Consider the following 17835-nt stretch of genomic DNA (forward strand, 5'->3'; position numbering starts at 1 on the left):
ATTCCTGTATTGCTTGAAACTGCTGGGCACAGCCTGATAACAAGTGTCTCCTGAAGGACAAATCCTGGGAAATGAGGAGCTCTTTGTTGCTGTTGAAGAAAATCCAGGATAGTCTGAGCCCTGTGCTGGCCTCTGTGACCCCAAGTCCCAGTTCAGCACCTTGTACAAAGGATACCCTGCACCTGGTGGGGATGGTAAAAAAAAAAAGTCATTTTCCAAATTCTGCTGACTGTGCCAGGATTTCATGTCTGTTCCTTACAGGGCCTTGGGCTGATTTCTTAAACAGTGGCTTAAACAATTTTTCAAGCATTGTCATTTTGCCAAATTGGTTTTCCTGCTTCCCTGAGTGCTGTTTTGTTTCTGACAATATCTGTGTCAGAGCCTCCTTTTTCCTGCAGTTGACCTCCTGACAGTCCAATTGCCTGAGCTCTGATCACACATTTTCCCTGCTACTGGTTAGCTCCTGGAGCTAATAGTGGGAATGACATGCTATTAGTAATCAAACTAAGATAATCCAAAGGAACAGGCTGCAAATCCAAAAGCTAATCCAGTCTTTACTTCTCCTTCAGAAGAAGTTTACTTCTCCTGGCTCTAATAATTCTCTGTAGCAAGCAGTTTTAAATCTCTTAATGGATGTTCTTGGATTTGAATGGCCTGACATTGCTGCTGCTTTTACAGGGTAATGGGATCAATCCAGCATCCAAGGAAGGAGCAGAGGAAACCCATCTGCATGTGGTGCCTTTGGCTGCGGTAAACACATGTTCTCACTCTAATAAAGCACGTGGTAAAGGTGCCATTAGTGAGGATTTTGGTAACTCAGGGGTGTGTAGCTGATGCAAAAACGTCAGCTTGGCTGCTGCAGCCTATGACCAGCAGGATGATACAAAAAACACGGGTTAATACCTCTGTGAGCACTGTGCTGTTTTGAACTGACACTTGAGCTGTAAAAACACACTAGAAAATGTAACTCTTCTGAGTCAGAAGTGAATATTTCAAGTGTTCAGAGCTGTAGGGATGAAGGAACTCTTTTTCTCCACTTAAAAAAAAAAAAAGAGGCCCAAATACAATTCCATTTCCAGTTGCTGTGTGTTTGAAATGCACAAACTTCACTTGCTCAGATTTTATTGTGGTGAAACGAATGAGGAATAGGCAGTGCCTTCATTAAGCAGAGGTGTTGGCACTTGGTTGATGAGAGACTGTGAGCCAAGTAACACGGTGCTTCCTTTCTGTCCCAGGGGAAGGCTGCAGGGAGCGTGGATGCCAGGCAGGCAGGGAGCAGAGGGGCAGCAGGGCCCTCAAAGCCCATCACCCCGGCCTTCTCCAACCAGCCTGCCCTCGATCCCGAGGAGGAGGAATCTCAGCCAAAGGTGAGGCTGCAGGAGCGCAGCCCAGACCTGGGGGTTGGCTTGGGGGATCCTCAATAACCAAACTCTCAGCTTCTGTCTGGCTTCCAGGTGGTGTCTAAAAGCTTGGCCTGGCTTACCAGCACACTTCCCTCATCGACATCCCTTAGGCAGTGATGCCATGTTGCTTTTATTGTCCTTGCTGTGTCCAAATATCCCACTTGGCCAGCAATAGATTACTACAGGAAACTTCCCCCAGGACGTTTTGTCAGCTATCTCGTGGCAGATGCTTCCAACATTTGAAGAGGACATTTGGTTCCTTTTTTTTTTTCCTTTTAAGTACAGGGTTCTGTGAGGCTGTGCAGGGTTTCTGCACTGGTGTCAGTAGGAACACAAGCTGTATGAGCTTTTATTTTTAGGGAGCTTTTTAAATTTTAAAATAGAGATTTTGATTTTTATTTAAAAGGGAGCTCGTGTCTCTGACCAGCACCACTTGTTGAACCCCTTCCTTCAGTTTGAAGCCAGATATTGCTGCGAGTGTAATTCTTTCTCAGCCTTTACTCTCAGGGTTTAATTTTTAACCCCTTAGGGACTTGAGTAAGGTGTTGGATTTAAGTGAAACATAAGCCTAGAATGAGCAATTTGGTCATGGCTCCAGCTGAGTGTGAATTTGAGGAGTAGAGCTGTGCATTCCCTTCCACATTTGTGCATTTGTTTCCTTCCAGAACTCGCATCCGCCTGCTAAGAGGAAAGTGCCAGAATGGTTTGGAACCTCAGCAGCAACAGCTGGACCTGTAACCCACACCAAGAAGTGCAAAACAGAAACCAGAAAAGGGATTTTCAGTTGAACGTGGAAATCAAGATGATTTGGTTTTTAATCTTCTTTCCCATCACCAAAAGCATTAGCTGCCCAGACTGCTGCTTCAGAGGTGCTTTTATTGCCTCTGCTCTGCGTTCTTCCTGCTGCTGCGTCTTCTCTTCCTCGCGCAGCACTGTTAGCATTTTTTCACTGTGTGAAATGGGATGTCAATAAAAAGATTTAAATAAATAACCTCTTTGTGTGTGTGTGTGTGTGTGTGTGGGGCTGTGGGGCTGTGGGCAGGCCCCGGGCCGCGTTGCCATGGCGACGGGCCGGCCGTTTCCGGGGCGGGGCGCGCGGGGCATGCCGGGAGCGGCATGGCTCGCTAGGCGGCGGCGGCGCGCGGGTGAGCGGGCGCGCGCGGGGCCGCCGTGAGGGGACGGGGAGGGGGGGCAGGGACCGGGACCGGGACAGGGACAGGAACGGAGAGGGGGATGTGGGAGCGGCTTCCCCGCTCTGTCCGCGGGCACAGGGGCGGCGAGGCACCGGCATCCTCCGGCCGGTGGTTTCCGGTCGCCAGCCCGCCGCGCTGCTACTTTGTTCCGTCCTGCCGGTGGCTGTGAGGTCCCTCGTTAGCCTGGTGCTTGGCTGTCCTGGCCAGCTGTGGACCTGAGGGCTGGTTCGGCATTCCCATTCACACTCCTTAAGGTTCCGGTAGTGCACTGACACCTTTACTTTGTTCTTCAAGTCCATATTCGGGAAAAGGAGGAGCAGCCAAGAAATAAGTTGCACCCCGGGGATGCGGTCACAGCAGCAATCCTGACACAGCCCACGGAGCCTTTGGACGACACTCCCAGGCCCACTGTGGGCTTCTGGCCGGGTCCTGTGTAGGGCTAAGAGTTGGACTCAGTGGTGGGACCCTCAGCGTATTCCGTGGTAAACTGGTACTTCTGCTCCTAAAATACCTCAGTGACGCCGACACCTTTTTCTCGCCTTTTCCCCGTGGCAGAATCATGGACCCCAGCTTGCTGAGGGAGCGGGAGCTGTTTAAAAAGCGAGCCCTCTCCACGCCGGCCGTAGAGAAACGCCCAGCACTCTCCTCGGACTCCTCTGCTTCCAAGAAGAAGAAGGCCAAGGTAGAACAAGGGGGCTCCTCCAGCTCAAAACAAAACACAGGTGGGTGGAAGTCTCCTGTCCAGCAGGTGCTTTGTGTTTCCCACTATTTGCCTTTAAGTTGTGGTTTATTAATGTGAAGAACGCTGTATCTGTGAGTTGTGCTGGTGGCCGTTGTCATTCTTTCTCTTAAATTGCTGCTTTTGTTAAGCAAGGCGCTTGCACAATGTGAAAAACACATTCCCCGCTGTGCATATGTGCTAAGCCTTATCCAGCAGCTTGTTTGCTGTTGCTCCGTTGGAGGAATCACTACTGCCAAAATTATTCATGTGAAACTGTGCTTTGCTTTGTGGTTTTTGGTGCTGGCTGGACAGGCAGTAGCAGTGGTGTTGTTTGTTTTCTCCCTGTTTGCCGTGTTGGATAGGGCCTGGAGCAACCTGGTCTAGTGGAAGATGTCCCCATGGCAGGGAGGTTGGAACAGGATGATCTTTAAGCTCTGTTCCAACCCAAACCATTCCATGATTCTGTGATTATTTCTGGCAGGAGAGCACCTAAAGCATTTAGGTAACTGTTGAGTTGAAGGGTACTCATACACGAGGTGGATTTTGCAAGGTGCATCTTGTCTGGCTTGCATGTTGTAATTAGCTGTTGTCCTTGTTTCACCTGGGAGCTAAGCTTTGCTCATGAGCACCAGCCATTCCAGAGGTTTCTGCCTCTTTTACTGAGGAGTTGTGGCGTTTCCCGGGGGTGGTGGCACTGGTAATGCCTCTCTCAGGATCGAATCAACAGTTAATAAAGAGGCACCAAAAATAGTGGGAGTGTGTGGAAAGTGTGGCACCGGGGAGAGGATTTGCTCTGAAAGCAGTGGCAGTTCTCAAGTGCACTTTAAAGGTCAGATCAAATGCCAGGAGTTACTAAAACACAAAATACCCTGTTGTGCAAACTCAGTCCATGCTCATATTTTGAATAATACCACACGTGGCTCTCTCCTAAAATCCAAAAGAAACAATGGAGCTAAAAACAACAGAGAAGAATGTCAGGGAGTTTGGAGGAGTGAAGCATCTTCTGTCCCAGGGGAAGAGTTGGGAATTTGGGTATGTGTCTGCAGCTTCTCAGGCACCAAATAAAGTATCAGCCAGACATGCTAAAATAAATCAAGGGAGGCCAGGTTTCCATCCATCCCTTTTTCACACTCTCCAAATAAAACAAAATTCTACGTAGAATATCCTAAGCTGCGTCACTGGGGTGAGAGGGGTTTGCTGGGAAAAAGGGACAGGGAGTCAGGGAGAGGGCAGAGGGTACAAGTGTGAGTCTGATCCGGAGGATTTGAGCAGATGAAGAAGGTTTTGTTTTGTTTCTGTGGTTTTGGTGGGCTGAGGGTTTCTTAAAGTGCTTTTGTGGCTGTCAGACACTTACACAAACAGGGACCCAGCGTGCCTCTGAGGAAATAAAATTGATCTTTTATGCTGCTGGCTGCGTTCCAGGCAGTACCAGAAAGGTTCCGGGGTTTCTACAATGTTTTTATGCTACGGAGTCAAAATCCATTGCCTCAGAACCCTTTTTTTATTTCACTTGCCTGACTGGCAGGTGCCTGTCTGGCTGTGTGGGTGTCAAAGTCGGGTCTGGGGAGGTGGAGTAAAGACCTGATCTTGAGGAATCCCTGTCCCACCACCCCAAAGAAAGAAAAACCAGGGGGGGTCACTGCTAGTTTTGTTGTGTAGCAGCCACAGAGGTGATAAATGGAGTTTGTTTGTGTGTTGGCACTGATAGTCCCAGCGTGTGTAGTGCCCACAGGTCCTCCCTCGCTCTGTGATTCTGTGACTCAGAGAACCTGCCCTTTTCACTTTTGGGGGGAGGAGAGGTATGGAGACCGTGGTAATTAATCTTCAAATTAAAAAGCACAGCTGAATCTGGCCTGTCTGCGAAGTCTGGCTCTAAGCTTCCCACTGCTCCTACAGCAATTGCTATACAGACTTCACTATCATTATTTCAGATCATTATTTCAACAGGTTTGCTGAAAATATTCAAAACTAGTTTACTCAGTTCAGAATAGGAACTGGAAAATGAACGAAATGGATCAAATCTGTTTGTTTCATTTTATTAATCAGTAGTAAATTGTGGCTGTGGCCTTTGTCTGAAGACCTTTGTCTCAGCAGTCTCCGCCAACAGTAGTCAAGAGCCAAAATCTTCAGGGGCTATTTCGTGGGAAAGAATCGTCCTGAGTCTTCTCTGGTACTGTGCAAGGGGACACCTTTGTCTTCTGTTTCTTGTGCCCACAGCCATTCCCCTTTGCAGACCTATGAAATAAAAAAAGCTGGGATGAGTCCCAAGGTTTGTCATTCCATGTGCTTCTCGGGAAGGCATTGCCAGAGCAGCAGAGGCTGCGTGCTGCACACACTGCCCTCTGCTGTGCAGCCCTGATGGGCATTTTGTGGGAATGCTGACAGTGTCCAGGGCATTTGCTTTTAGGAAAGAGACATTAATTAATTCAGTGCATCCCAATGGCTGCTGTGGCCTCTTGAGCAGGACTTTGCAGTCTGATGCTGTCACCTACAGCAGAAGGTGACGTGTCATTGTTGTCACCACTGACGTTTTCTTTGTCGTACGTCTTGATGGGAGTCCTGAATTGTCTTGTACTTGGGGCTCCCATCAGTTGTGCTTTTGATTTAGAGCTTGAAGCGTTCTCTGCACAGGGGACTGGTCCTGGCCAAACTTGACTGTAAGAAGTGTGTCTGAGATGAGTGGTTGTGAGGATTTGTGACTGCAGGAGGGAGTTTGCTTCTCCAGGTGAATCACTGGACTAGCTGTGCTAGTTCATTGTGCCTTGGGTGTCTTGTGACTCCATCTCACCAACCAGGAGCAGCATGTGTCTATTAGCAAGTCTTCCACTGTGTCCAGATCTTCTGGAGCTTAGTCATGCTCAACCTGAGAGAGGGATTTGATATATATATATATATATATGTATATATATATATATGTATATGTATATGAAAAAAAAATATCATTATAGGTACTGGCCATAGCACAAAGGTTTTTCAGACATGGGTGGACTGTGAAGTCACTTATGGCTGTGGCCATTTGGGTGGGTTTTGTCTCCTTCATGGCAGGAATGTTTTCTGTGGTCGATACAGTTAAATAGCTTGTCCAGTGTGTAGCTTTGCTCTGGGACATTTCCGTGTGGGTTCAGGAGTGGGAAGGACTTGCCAGGAGTTACTGATGGCCACGTTGGGCACTGTTGTTACAGTTGCCATTTGTAGCTGCAAAACTTGAAGGCTTTTAAAAATCCCAGACACAGCATAGCTACAGAGGAGTGGTGAGCCAGAGGTGTGAGAGTTGTGTGGTGAGGACGTGAGGAAGGGGTGAGTGTGAACTCTGGGATGTATCAGCAGGCAGATGAAGCCAAGGGAGAGTCTCTTGTGCACAGTGAAGCTGCCCTCTTAGCACAGTGCTGATCCTGTTGTGGCCTCCTGTGTGAAACATGCTTGCACCTGAAAGCTGCATCCCCTTCTTCAGTGTGGGAGGTCTGTGGCCCATCTCCCTGCATTCTTGGCAAGAGCTCCATCACTTCCAGTTGGCTTTGGAAGTTTGGCATAGGGATGACAGATCCAGCATGTGCAATTCCCTGTAGTGTTGTGGTTGCCACAGAAGCAGCCGCCTTAGGGTTCAGAATTGTCTCTGTTCATTTCCAGCAGGATTTTTGGAAAGGGTCAGATATTCTGAAGGTAATGGGTTACACAGGTCTTAACAGACAGAAGTGGTTGGCCAGACTGCATATGAAGTAAGGGGAGAACAGTTCCCTGGAACTGAAGAAGTGTGGAAAGAAGGGGTCAAAGTACCCTTAGGAGGACTAGAAAAGACCACTTTAGGGATGCATTTCTGGTTGGCTTAGTTTTCCTCCCACCACTCTCTCTTCTAAAAGCAAGAAACCCATAACAAAAAGTGCTGCCAAAGGCTAAAATTTACCCAGTCCTCTCCTGCCATTCAACCCTTCTCTCCCCAACATTTTTCTTACCCCTTGTCTGTCTGTCCTGTACCTGTGTGTCTGACTTGGTGGGACAACCCTGCTGACTTTGCACTGAATATGATCAGACTGTTGAGCATTTTATAAGTGTTTTCTTCAGTTAAACAACAGTTTTATGCATGTTAGGCAAAATTTGTTCAGTCAGGTAGACAAAATTCTATTCTAGTCACCCAATATAAACAGCAAAAGTTCATCTAAAAACAAAGACCTTTTTCCCTCCCATAGCACTGCAATAGATTGTCTTTCTGCCAAACACTTGGAAAGCCTTTGCAATTATTCCAGCTCACATCCAGAGATAAAATTGCAACCGTGGATATTTAGGTCCAAAAGAAAAAAAGCACGTGACTTGCTCATTTGTAAGGTACAAGAGGCTTCATTCGAGGTGTCAAACCGAGTTTGCTCTCCAAGTGCAGGTGCTCAGTGCTTCCTACACCACCTCCGTTTCACGCTTCCTGAAGCTGTTCATCATTGCTCTGACGGGATTGGGCTCGTTCTCCAAGTCTTTGACAGTTTTGTTTTTCACGCAGCAGCAGCAGTCCAGCAGCTCATACAGGAAAGCCAGCACCACCAGAGAAACTACAGTGAAGATGAATATGATCAGGATAACAAAGCAGGCAGTGTTCCAGTTGTCATGGAAAGGGTAAATTTTTTGCACTTGGAAGCCCAGGTACTGGGAAATGGATGTAGTAGTCTCATTCCAGTGAGTGCTGTTGAGGGTTGCCATTCTTGAGGAGCTGTCTGAGTAGGCTCACTGGCACAGATTTGGGAGCTGAAACACAAAAACAAAGCTGTTGAGGACTCTGTCAATCAAAGACATGCTGTGATATTTATCACAAATTGCAGCTACTTAAATACAGAAATCCATGCAAACCTGGATTGTTGCATGCTCATATTTGCTCCCCAAAATATCAAACTCCAGATGTGTAAGTTTGTGATAGGACAGGAATATTTATTTTGGCAGCGTCTGGTTCATGCAGGCATCATGCTGTATAAGTTATTCAGGAATGAGAGAGCTTTGCTTCTTTATTTCAATTACATGCACAAACAGAAAGCTTACAAACTTAGATTGTCTAGGTGTCCAGTGGTTTCAGCCACCTGTCCATCATCAGCCTTGAGGCTGCCACTTGCATGGTGGGAAAGGCCTTATTGTTTTGGAATTTTGGAATCACCTGCAAAACCTCGCTTGACTTCAGGAGAGCAGATTGCCTGACCCATTCGTTCCACTGCTGAGTAGTTTCTGCTGGAGGAACTTGGCTGCCCAGATGGCACTGAGAGTGTTTGGGAATCTTGTTTGTGGTGCTGTAGTCATCAGGGGGGATGACAAGGAATACCCAACCCTTTCTGTGAGGAGGTCTGATTTCTTATTTTCAACTCTGCCTAACCCTGGACCCAGTGCTGTCTGTTGGCACCCAGCAGAGGAGGAGGAGGCTGCTCTGTGGTGTGGGGGGAGATGAAGCAAGAAAGACTTCAGCAAATCTGCCTTTGCTCTGTAGTCCAATGTAATAAAAATTGTCCAAGGAGCTACGGTAACTTGTGGTTACCTGCTGTGGCTGTAGGACGTCATAATAACCTTTGAATCCCACAGGCAGTTGAAAACTGGGCGTGGGAGGAGGAGATCAAGTCAGGTCTCCATATTTCCTTGAGGAAATGGCAAGGAGTTTTTAGGTGGAGCGTGGTCATGGTGGTGTCTACTAAAGCAGTCTGAGCACCTGTCTTCATTTCTGTGAAGTTATTAAATGAAATGAAAACCAGGATCCTGCTACCAAATCAGCTTGTGATCTATGCCTTATTTTTATTGTTCAAATATTACATATTTTGTCCTTTATACTTCTGCCTTCAATGGATTTAAATTGAAACCAAAGAGCTTTGTTGTTGGGAAGGTCCCTGGCATTAGGGTTCCATACAGGCATTTACTGGAGCAGTTGCAGCAACTTTTCCTCTGTGAAATCTGTGACTGAGTACACAAATTAGTAGTTGAATATACAAAGTACGACTGAGGTGGATGGGATTAATTAAATTGTTGGTGGGTTGTTTTTTTTTTCCTTAAAAAAAAGTTTACAGAGCAAATCCAACCTAAAAATACTCCTGGCTTGAGTCAGGTCCTGGCTTCAAGAGAGTGGTTGGATTTGGTCACGGTCTGGGAAGGAAACTCAGCCAACCTGTTATGGGGCTAAAAGTCAAGAGGGTTTTGGGAGGGGTGGCTTGGAGGCTTAATTTAAAATAATCCATGAGAGAAAGAGAGAGGGAGGAGCTGAATAAAAGGATTTGGAGTCCACTTTGAGGAGTACTTAAAATAAGCAGGACTTTAATTGTGTATTTTAAATGACAAGAGGATACCTTTGGGAAAGAAAGGAGTTTTGGTTTGGACTTTGTTAACAGATTTCCAAGATTGAGGGTTTGGTTGGAATTGTTACGTGTAAGTTTGCTCGCTCTATAGACCCCAGGCACAAAAATAGACTGTTGCTCTGATGCAAAATTTAGTCATTTTTGGTGGTTTTTGGGTTTTTTTTATTTATATTGCTCGAAGTGATCAAGATCTGGGGCTGCTGGAGGGACTGTCCAGCTCTGCACTGTGTAGCCAGGACCCTTTTCCAGCACAGCTCTCTGCCAAGGCAGTAGCTCTGTTCCCAGGAAAAGAGGAGCATCTCGGGCACGGCATGGCCAGGCAGGAGCCGGCAGCACGGCGCAGTGCAGCAGCCATTCCCTTCCCACTCCACTGCCACCAATAGTGGTTTGCACAGTGGAGAGATGTTTGTCTTAATGCCAGGAGGTGGAATTTAATGCCCCTTGAGGAGGAGGAGGATGATCTCCTTAGATTTGAATGAGGCGAGGCAGATAAAGACCAGCTACTCTTTGCTGTAGTTATTAAAATACAAGGCTGAAGTAGCTGTTGCTGACTGTTCAGAATTAAAAGAGCACAAATGAGGTTAGTGTCCTTGAAAGCTGTCAAAAATGGGCTGATTTCCTGCAGTTTTACTTATTTTGTAATGGCACAGTACAGATTCGTATCGCCAACCAGTCTGGTTTGCCATCAGGTCAGCACTTGTATGTATCCAAAATGCAGTGAGTTAAATATTTAATGAACTGGTTCCTCTAATATCTGCGCCAGGTTTTAATTTAAAAGCATTAGCATCTTTGGGCACTGCAGAGGAGCAGCTTTATTTGAAATCATATTCGGGGAGCAGAGGGTAATGACTGGCAGAAAATCCTTTTAATGCAGCACTGAGGAGCTCCTGTTTAAGAAAGCACTGAGCAGACATCTCGGGGTAAAAGCATTTACAAATCTCAGGTGCATTCTACCCCGGCTGTTTGCGTCCTCTCGATGGCTGCTCCAGTATTTCCAAAGATAACAGCAGGCAGCAGGATTTTCTCCCTACCCAGTGTATAGCACATTTCCAGAACAGGTTTCTCTTCCACATACACAGATCTCTTTTAGGCAGCCTAATTTACAGAATACCCCCTGGGAGGTAACATTTCTCACATTTCAGCTGGAGCTGTCTTTGTTTTAAGGAAAAGCCTTTCGCTGTCATTTCTGTGAAAACACACAGAATCAATCACAAGGAATGTGAGGCTGCAGGAAACCAGCCACCTCCCCTGTAAGGACGAAATCCATTTTGTTTACCGAATCTTGGCTTGTGTTAGCTTTGCTGTAAGATGGAGTGGTCATCAATTTTCCATTAGTGCACAGATGGTGAAAGTGCTTGTCTGATCGTGCAAGACAAGCTCCTGCGCGTTCAGCGGGATAAATCCCGCTCAGCCTAGAGAAAAATCATTCTGATTCCAAGAAGCTTTTACAGGTTCTCAGCTTACAGGCATATTTTCTTTCAGTAATCAAGATAAACCTCAGAGAATGTTATAAAATGATACACACCTACCTCTCGTGTGAAAGGATGCTGAGAGAGCGCCGTTCTGGTCCCTTTTTTTAGTGCAGCCTATGGCACAGCTAAGATGGAGCTTTCCTTCCATTGGCCAGAGCACGGTGCTGCTGACAACTTCCTTTGTGCTCATTTGCATCGAGCCCTCAACCCCAGGAGTAAATCATTCATAAGCATGACTCTTTCTGTCTGGAATAAGAAGCAAACCCCTCCCTGTTGTTGATTTTTAGGATGGGATGAGCTCGTTAGCAGGGGATCGCCTTGGCCACCACCCTGCTCTGCCTTGTGCTGGGATCAGCCATCAAACCACGACGTTTGAAGTGTTAATATCTGCAGATTTCCAGCCTCACAGTGTGGTTAGATTCTCTTGTCATGAACTCTAGCAGGCTGCAGCCAGGCAGATTAAACAAGATAATCTTCCTGATTCAATTGACAGATCAAAAACACGCTAAGTTGTCTTGACTGTTTGTTGTACCTCTGAATTTATTTTGGTCACTTCAGATCTTTCATCACATTTATGATTTTTCTATTTATTTCTAAAATGCCCTACATAGACATTAATTTTTAATCTTTAAAGGGAAACCCTGTAGGGGAAAATCCCTGTGGGCTGCATCTTCAGAGGGAGCCAGCTTTTGTTTTTCCTCCTTTTACCATCTTAATTTAGTAACCAGAATAAAACATTCTTCTGTAGCTGGAGTTACACTGATTCTTCTGTGTTAATTTTAGAATTGTTGTGCTGTGTAGAGCCTCTAAGACAATGTCATGTAACAGCTTCAAGGTTCTGTTCTTTTCTCTCCCTTCACGGGTTTTTCCACAGAAATAATAGGAGCTCCTATCTCTGAGATGGCTCTTGTCCTATCAGATGTGCTTAGAAATCACCAGAGGATTAAACAATCCCCCTGGTGACAAAGAGAGGATGTTCTTTTTCTGGAGTAGCTGAAATCCAAAGAAACTGTTGCCATTAGGTTTGAGCAATGTTGTGCTGGTAATGAGCCTGTGGCTTGTGACAGCGGTTTGTGGATATTTGTGTTTAATGTGCAGTGCTAAGAGCTGGCGTTAATGAAATGGTCATTAACGACCTTGCAAGAATTTTTGAATTTTTGAAACAAAAAGATAGTAAACCTCATTATAAAGACAACCAGAGTTGACAACAGAGGGGGTTCTGAGTTGTTGTTCCAGTGGTGCAACACACCAGGTTGAATTGGTTTGCGTTTGTATGGGTCTGTTTAATAAATTCTCCACTAGAGCTACTTTAAACAATCATTTTTTAAAAAATCACAGCTTTCCTTTACCTGCTGTGTAACCACTGAGTGCCTTTTGGGAAGAAGGGAAGCTTTCTGTCCCCATGTCAGCAGCAGGAAGGTGTTGGTGGAGCAAATGCAGTGCATTATTTCAGCGTGGATTAATGTAGTGAAAATGATTATGGGATGTTAAGCCACCGAATTAAGCACGTTCTCTTGTGGCAGTAACTCTGCAGCCACTTGCTGCTTTCTTAACTTTTTATTTGTGGAGTTCTGCTCAGGAATGTCCCAGAGCTGTGTCCTCTGAGTCTCTGGGTCTGGATCAAGACATGTGCAAGGAGTCACCTGGGGGTGGCTGCTTCTGCCACTGCTGTTTCTGACCATCGCTGTCGTGTCAAAAGCTGCTGGAAGCAGAGTGAGAACGTGATGGAGCTCAGAGCCAACAGGAAGGTATCGAGGCATCCTCTTAATTGTTGGTTTTCTTTCCTTGTAGATCACAGCAATGGATCATTTAACTTGAAAGCCCTTTCAGGAGGCTCTGGCTACAAGTTTGGAGTCCTTGCTAAAATAGTGAACTATATGAAGGTATGATGTTTTTGGTGTAAAATAATACTGGTTTTAAATACTCTAATTATTTCATATCCTGTGGTAGCTGGAAAATGCTGAATGTTTCAACCTCTGAAGTTCTTTTACTGCAAGAGTGAGAATTTCAAGAAACTGCTTGTTGAATTCCAAGTGCTGTCAGTAAATGAAATTGTCAGCATATTGTTCCATAACTGAAATCCCAGGTCACTTTACAACCAAGATAATGGGGTTTATATGCAGGAATTGCAAGATGCTGTCAGGTTCTGGGATTCATGGGCTATTGGTCAAAATGAAGTGTAATTTGGTGCCAACCTTAGTTACTTTTTGGTGACTTGAGTTGCTGAATCAAGTGAGTACAGAACTGTAATAGGTCCTGTTTGCTTTTCCAGACCCGGCACCAGCGCGGTGATACACATCCCTTAACCCTGGAAGAGATACTGGATGAAACACAGCACTTAGATATTGGGCTCAAACAGAAACAATGGTTAATGAGCGAGGTAAAGAAAACACATCTTCAGGTTTTCATTAAAGCATTCTGATAAAGCTCAATTACACACATTTATTAAATTATTAAATATGTAATCTCACCTTCAAGAAACTGCTAAGACTGTAATGTTCCTTGCTGCCAGCACTAATAATATTCTGGGGAACAGAAACCACTGCTCTGGCAGTATTGGTTGTGAGGGAAGCTTGACTTTACTGGAGTCTTTCAAAAGGTAGCTCCAGCTTTCTTCCATAATGAACCAGAATATCAAAATGGAATGGGAGAGCTCCTCCCAAGAAGTGTATCTAAAATTATCTCTGAGCTTTTGCCAGATGAGAAAAGGTAAAGAAAATACCCCACAGCACCAAAATCGGGTCCCTTCTCTGTTAGAGGTGCTCTGTGTCGTGGTGAATTGTGCCTGAGCTGGTGGATCTCAGATCCAAGGGTTTAAAATCCATTTAAACTCAAACCTTCAGCCTGGCAGCTGTAACATGATGGCTCATGTGCTCAAAAGCACACCAGAAATTAAGTACTAAGTGTCTGCACTCTTTCAAGGTTTGAAATTTCCGACTCTGTTACAGGCTCTAGTCAACAATCCGAAAATAGAAGTTGTGGATGGGAAGTATGCTTTCAAACCCAAGTACAACTTGAAAGACAAAAAGGCTCTGCTCAGGCTCTTGGACAAGCATGACCAGCGAGGGCTGGGAGGAATCCTTCTGGAAGACATCGAGGAAGGGCTGCCAAACGCACAGAAAGCCATAAAGGTGAGGAACACGTGTCTGCAGTTCAGCTGGTTCACTTCTCAGAGAGAAGAGAGACACTAAAACAGAGTTTTCTCATGAGTTGTTTGTGTTCTTTTGATAACTCAGAAGCTATTTCAGCAGATCTATTATTGTGGCCTTGTCTGTATTCCATCCTTCACGTTCATATTTGCCCTGATGTCAGCACAGCTCTCAGAACTCTTTCTCACAAAAGACTTCTGATCTCACACATTCCAACCGTAGGCATTTAGTTCTGCTTTCACACCTTGACCTCAGTCCTTTGAATCTCTTGATTTATAATAAATAAATTAAAAAGATTGTGATAAATATTTTGATTTATTAGTGTACTCATGTGTTTCATGCCAGCTGCTTTGCAGCTTTACTCCAGTTGTTGCTTTTTTGTAGCACAAGGTCTGGCTCTGTTGGAGTGGGAGACCTTCAGCTTGGAAACAAAGTGGTTTTGAGATGTTCTTTTGCATTTGTTTTTGAGGCTTTAGGGGACCAGATCATCTTTGTTAATCGCCCTGATAAGAAGAAAATTCTTTTCTACAATGACAAGAGCTGTCACTTTGCTGTGGACGAAGGTAGGTGTTGTTTTACTTTTGGTTGATCTGAATTCATCTTAAGCACCTCTGTGTGTAAGCAGACTTCAGGTAGAGCTTTTAAGGTGCTAATGAAATATTAGGTGTGTCCTGATGCAAGGGGAATGTTTATATTCACATGGGGCTAATGAAACCAGCAAGTGGGTCCAGTGGTAAATATCCTCTGCTTTATGATGAGTACATTGGAACATGGTACCAGAAATCTAAGAGTTGTCTTCAAGAGCAGCAGTACAGAAGAAACTAAAAACCACCTCACTGCCATTAAAATGGCATCTAACATTTTGCTGCTTAAGGGGAAGCCCAAAAAAACCCAAAAAGAATGATTGGTGCACGATTTTTGTTGGGTTTTTTTCTAGTTTATTAACTGTGTGCCTTTTATTGGTGAATGCAGCAAGAGGCCATAAATGGAAGTGAAGGAGGAAGCACAGCGGGATGAGATGTGTGCAGAATTCTTGAGAAGGGGGTGGTTACAGCTGGGAGGAGAGCACAGCTCTGGGACAGTGCTCCTGCCTGGGGCTGGAGTGGATTTGGGGCTTCACAGGTTCAGTGTGTTTGCTGTGTCCTAAATAGTGGTAAAATGCTCTGGTGCCCTTTTATGCACAGAAATTAATTACAGGAATCAGTCTGTGTTCCAGTAATGACATTAATGGCAACATCAGGTGTCTGTAAATGCAGAAAGGGGAAGGCAGTCTGTGTCAAAATATTTTGAATGACTCAATGACACTGAGCACTTTCTTTTGTTAATGTATTTTTCTTGTAACATGACATGTAAAGCCATTGCATCACATAGCATCACATTATGTATGGTAAAAAAGTAAAAAAAAAGAGTTTTGATACAAATTTGAACTGCTCTACTTACAGGACCACAGGGGGATTCATAAAGATCTTTTTTATCTTTGCCTACCTCCAAAGGAATCTTTATTTTCAGTAGAATTTAGCCACTGAAGATGTGTATCGTTAACTCTTTGTTATGTACTGAGAGTACATGCTTTGTTTCACAGGGGTGATTAAATAGAGGTGACATCTACAGCATTTAAAAATAGGAAAAATATTTCAAAAGGTAGAAGTGAATTTCTTTTTAAACAATTTCTGTCATTTCTCAGTAGCAGCAGTGAAACTATATGCAGAATGGGAAATTTCTGATTTCCAAATGTTCAGGAGTTTACCATGAACCCTGTCATTCTGTTGAGGTAGTGCCTCTTCAGTCCATCAGCCCACAGTTTTACGGCCAAAACATTTAGAAATCAATGCTCTTGCAGTAACTTTTGAGACACAGCTTTGAAGTTTTAGCCACTGGTGGTATCCTAGTCGTGTTGCTAAATGAATGTTTTTTCTTGTGCAATTTTTTCCAGATAGCAGGAGCCCAAGCATACTAACAGAGTTATCAGAGGGAGGTCTCTACCCTGTTGTTATTAGCTTGTAGTAATTCCAGGTTAAACCCTGAAATTTCATATCAGAGCCCATTTTGTTAAGATGTAGACAGAGGCACCAGGCAGCCAGCCTAAACCCCGGGCTCTTCTTAGACAGGACACGTTGTAGCACACCCCTGATTGCTGAGGAGCAAGCAATGCAAGCTTTTGCTGTCAGAGGGAGGAAGAGGTTAAAAAAGCCCTTTAAAACTCCTGGCCTCCTGCTGAAGGAAGGCATTTAAGCCTGCAGTGTGTGTCCTGAAGGGATCCAGTGTGTGATGTTTGTAGTTCAAGGTGGCTCTGCTTCCTTTTATCCGCAGGTGGCAGCAGCTTCCCATCCCAGCCAGAAGTGATGTTTTGTTGTTGCTCTGTTCCTGCTGGTTTTGGTTTTCCTTTTGATTCTTTGTTCTGAGAGGGGGAAGGATATTTTCTCTTTTGTGACTGTTGTGATCCACCTGCACATGCCACCGTGCTGGAAACATCCCCGAGTAGGTTCACTCACTCATTGCAACTGGAGCAGGTCCTTTTTCCAAGCATCCTGTGACGAAGGAAGCCCATCCTTCCTGAGCAGCTTGGCTTTAGGATTATTTCCAGAGCAGCAGAAGGGTGTCTCTTAGGGAGTCACTGGCAGAATTGTCTGTGCACAGGATGAGTTGTGACACGTCTCTGCCTTAGCAATGCTATTGCAGCTCATTATCTCCGGCAACGTTAAAATGAAGTTTTTTAAAGCCTGCAAAATAAGCCTTGAAGTGTTGGCAGACTCTTTGATCTAGCAGCCGATGACAGTTCAAAATATGTTTCTAGTTTAATGTTTATCCTCAGAAATAAGGTCTCTGTGCTCCTCGGTGCACGGTGCTGCCGTATGACATCTCGGTTCAGAACGTGTGTTGGCTGAGGTTGATAGCCTTGAAAAGTCGGGTGTCCTCTCCCACTGCTGCCTGAGCTCCATCAGCAGAGAAAGAGGAGCTGCCAGGGCAATTTGGAGCTCTGCTGCCTGGAGAAGTGGGAGGACCTGCTTTCTGGCAGTGCCTGCCTCTGAAACTTGATGGCTGAACAAGCTTTTCTTTCTCCCCCTGCGAAAATGAATCCCAATGTATCGCAGCAACGGGAGCGGTGCCTATATATCGTGATCTCAAGGGTACTGGAGAAGGTTTTAGCAGTAAGGCACGGCTTTTGTTCTTCCTTTTATGTGATTAGCCGAGGAAGGTTCAGATTGCATGTGTTCCTTCTGGACTTCCTGGCTAATTAATCTACTGTCAGCGGTGTGGAGCTGAAAGTGTTTATAAAAGCAGGGCCAGATTTCAGGTGCTTCAGCCAAGTCAAGCGCTGCCTTTTTGTGCTGGGGCGAAGCACTTTGCATGTGAACAAGGCTTTCACCCCTGTGCTGAATGCTGAAAGGCCAGTTTGATTGCCTAACTGCTAGAGATGGTATCTTTCCCAGCTGAATGCACTCTAGGAAGTATTTTCATGCTAAAAAATTCGGATAGCTCATTATTTTAAAACTCTTCCTAAGCCTTTGAAAGGCTTTAGAGAATGGCCAAAGCTTCTTAAATTTGACACTGTAAAAATTTCTTGGGATCAATGCTTAGGGCTGTGGTGGTC

The 17835-nt window shown here is 45.1% G+C and overlaps 3 protein-coding genes across 36 annotated transcripts in view; 2 read left to right on the forward strand and 1 right to left on the reverse strand.

Moving 5' to 3' along the window:
- The window catches only part of WRN (WRN RecQ like helicase), a 29202-nt gene extending 26811 nt beyond the window's left edge, over positions 1–2391 (forward strand). For all 22 annotated transcript variants that reach the window (XM_086890641.1, XM_023926480.2, XM_086890635.1 and 19 more), the window contains 3 exons: positions 679–750; positions 1236–1367; positions 2069–2391. In XM_086890641.1, the coding sequence (XP_086746767.1) occupies positions 679–750; positions 1236–1367; positions 2069–2191 (327 nt within the window). In that variant the 3' untranslated portion in view covers positions 2192–2391. The remainder of the gene's footprint in view (positions 1–678; positions 751–1235; positions 1368–2068) is intronic.
- A 28-nt stretch (positions 2392–2419) lies between these two features.
- GTF2E2 (general transcription factor IIE subunit 2) overlaps positions 2420–17835 on the forward strand; it is a 29403-nt gene continuing 13987 nt past the window's right edge. For 2 of the 11 annotated variants that reach the window (XR_015287324.1, XM_023926471.2), the window contains exons 1-6: positions 2555–3054; positions 3152–3318; positions 12886–12977; positions 13367–13474; positions 14043–14225; positions 14713–14806. Coding sequence is in view for 5 of the 11 variants with exons in the window: in XM_023926471.2 (XP_023782239.1) it covers positions 3156–3318; positions 12886–12977; positions 13367–13474; positions 14043–14225; positions 14713–14806 (640 nt within the window). In the remaining 6 variants the exon portion in view is untranslated. Of the gene's footprint in view, positions 3055–3151; positions 3319–12885; positions 12978–13366; positions 13475–14042; positions 14226–14712; positions 14807–17835 lie in introns of all 11 variants that reach the window. The other 9 variants (XR_015287327.1, XR_015287329.1, XR_015287328.1 and 6 more) reach the window with 7 other exon arrangements.
- On the reverse strand, positions 7604–11236 carry SMIM18 (small integral membrane protein 18). Of its 3 annotated transcripts, none has more exons than XM_023926476.2 (2): positions 11152–11236; positions 7604–8045 (listed from the first exon to the last, which is right to left on the reverse strand). In XM_023926476.2, exon 2 carries the CDS (start codon positions 7998–8000, stop codon positions 7704–7706), a length of 297 nt encoding a protein of 98 aa, XP_023782244.1. In that variant the 5' UTR covers positions 8001–8045; positions 11152–11236; the 3' UTR covers positions 7604–7703. The 3 variants fall into 3 exon arrangements, with proteins under 3 accessions (XP_023782244.1, XP_023782245.1, XP_023782246.1); XM_023926477.2 differs by having other exon boundaries at positions 11148–11205; XM_023926478.2 differs by lacking the exon at positions 11152–11236 and adding an exon at positions 8446–8529.

This window comes from Cyanistes caeruleus, chromosome 5, assembly GCF_971803275.1.
Source record: "Cyanistes caeruleus chromosome 5, bCyaCae1.hap1.1, whole genome shotgun sequence".
NCBI lineage: Eukaryota > Metazoa > Chordata > Aves > Passeriformes > Paridae > Cyanistes > Cyanistes caeruleus.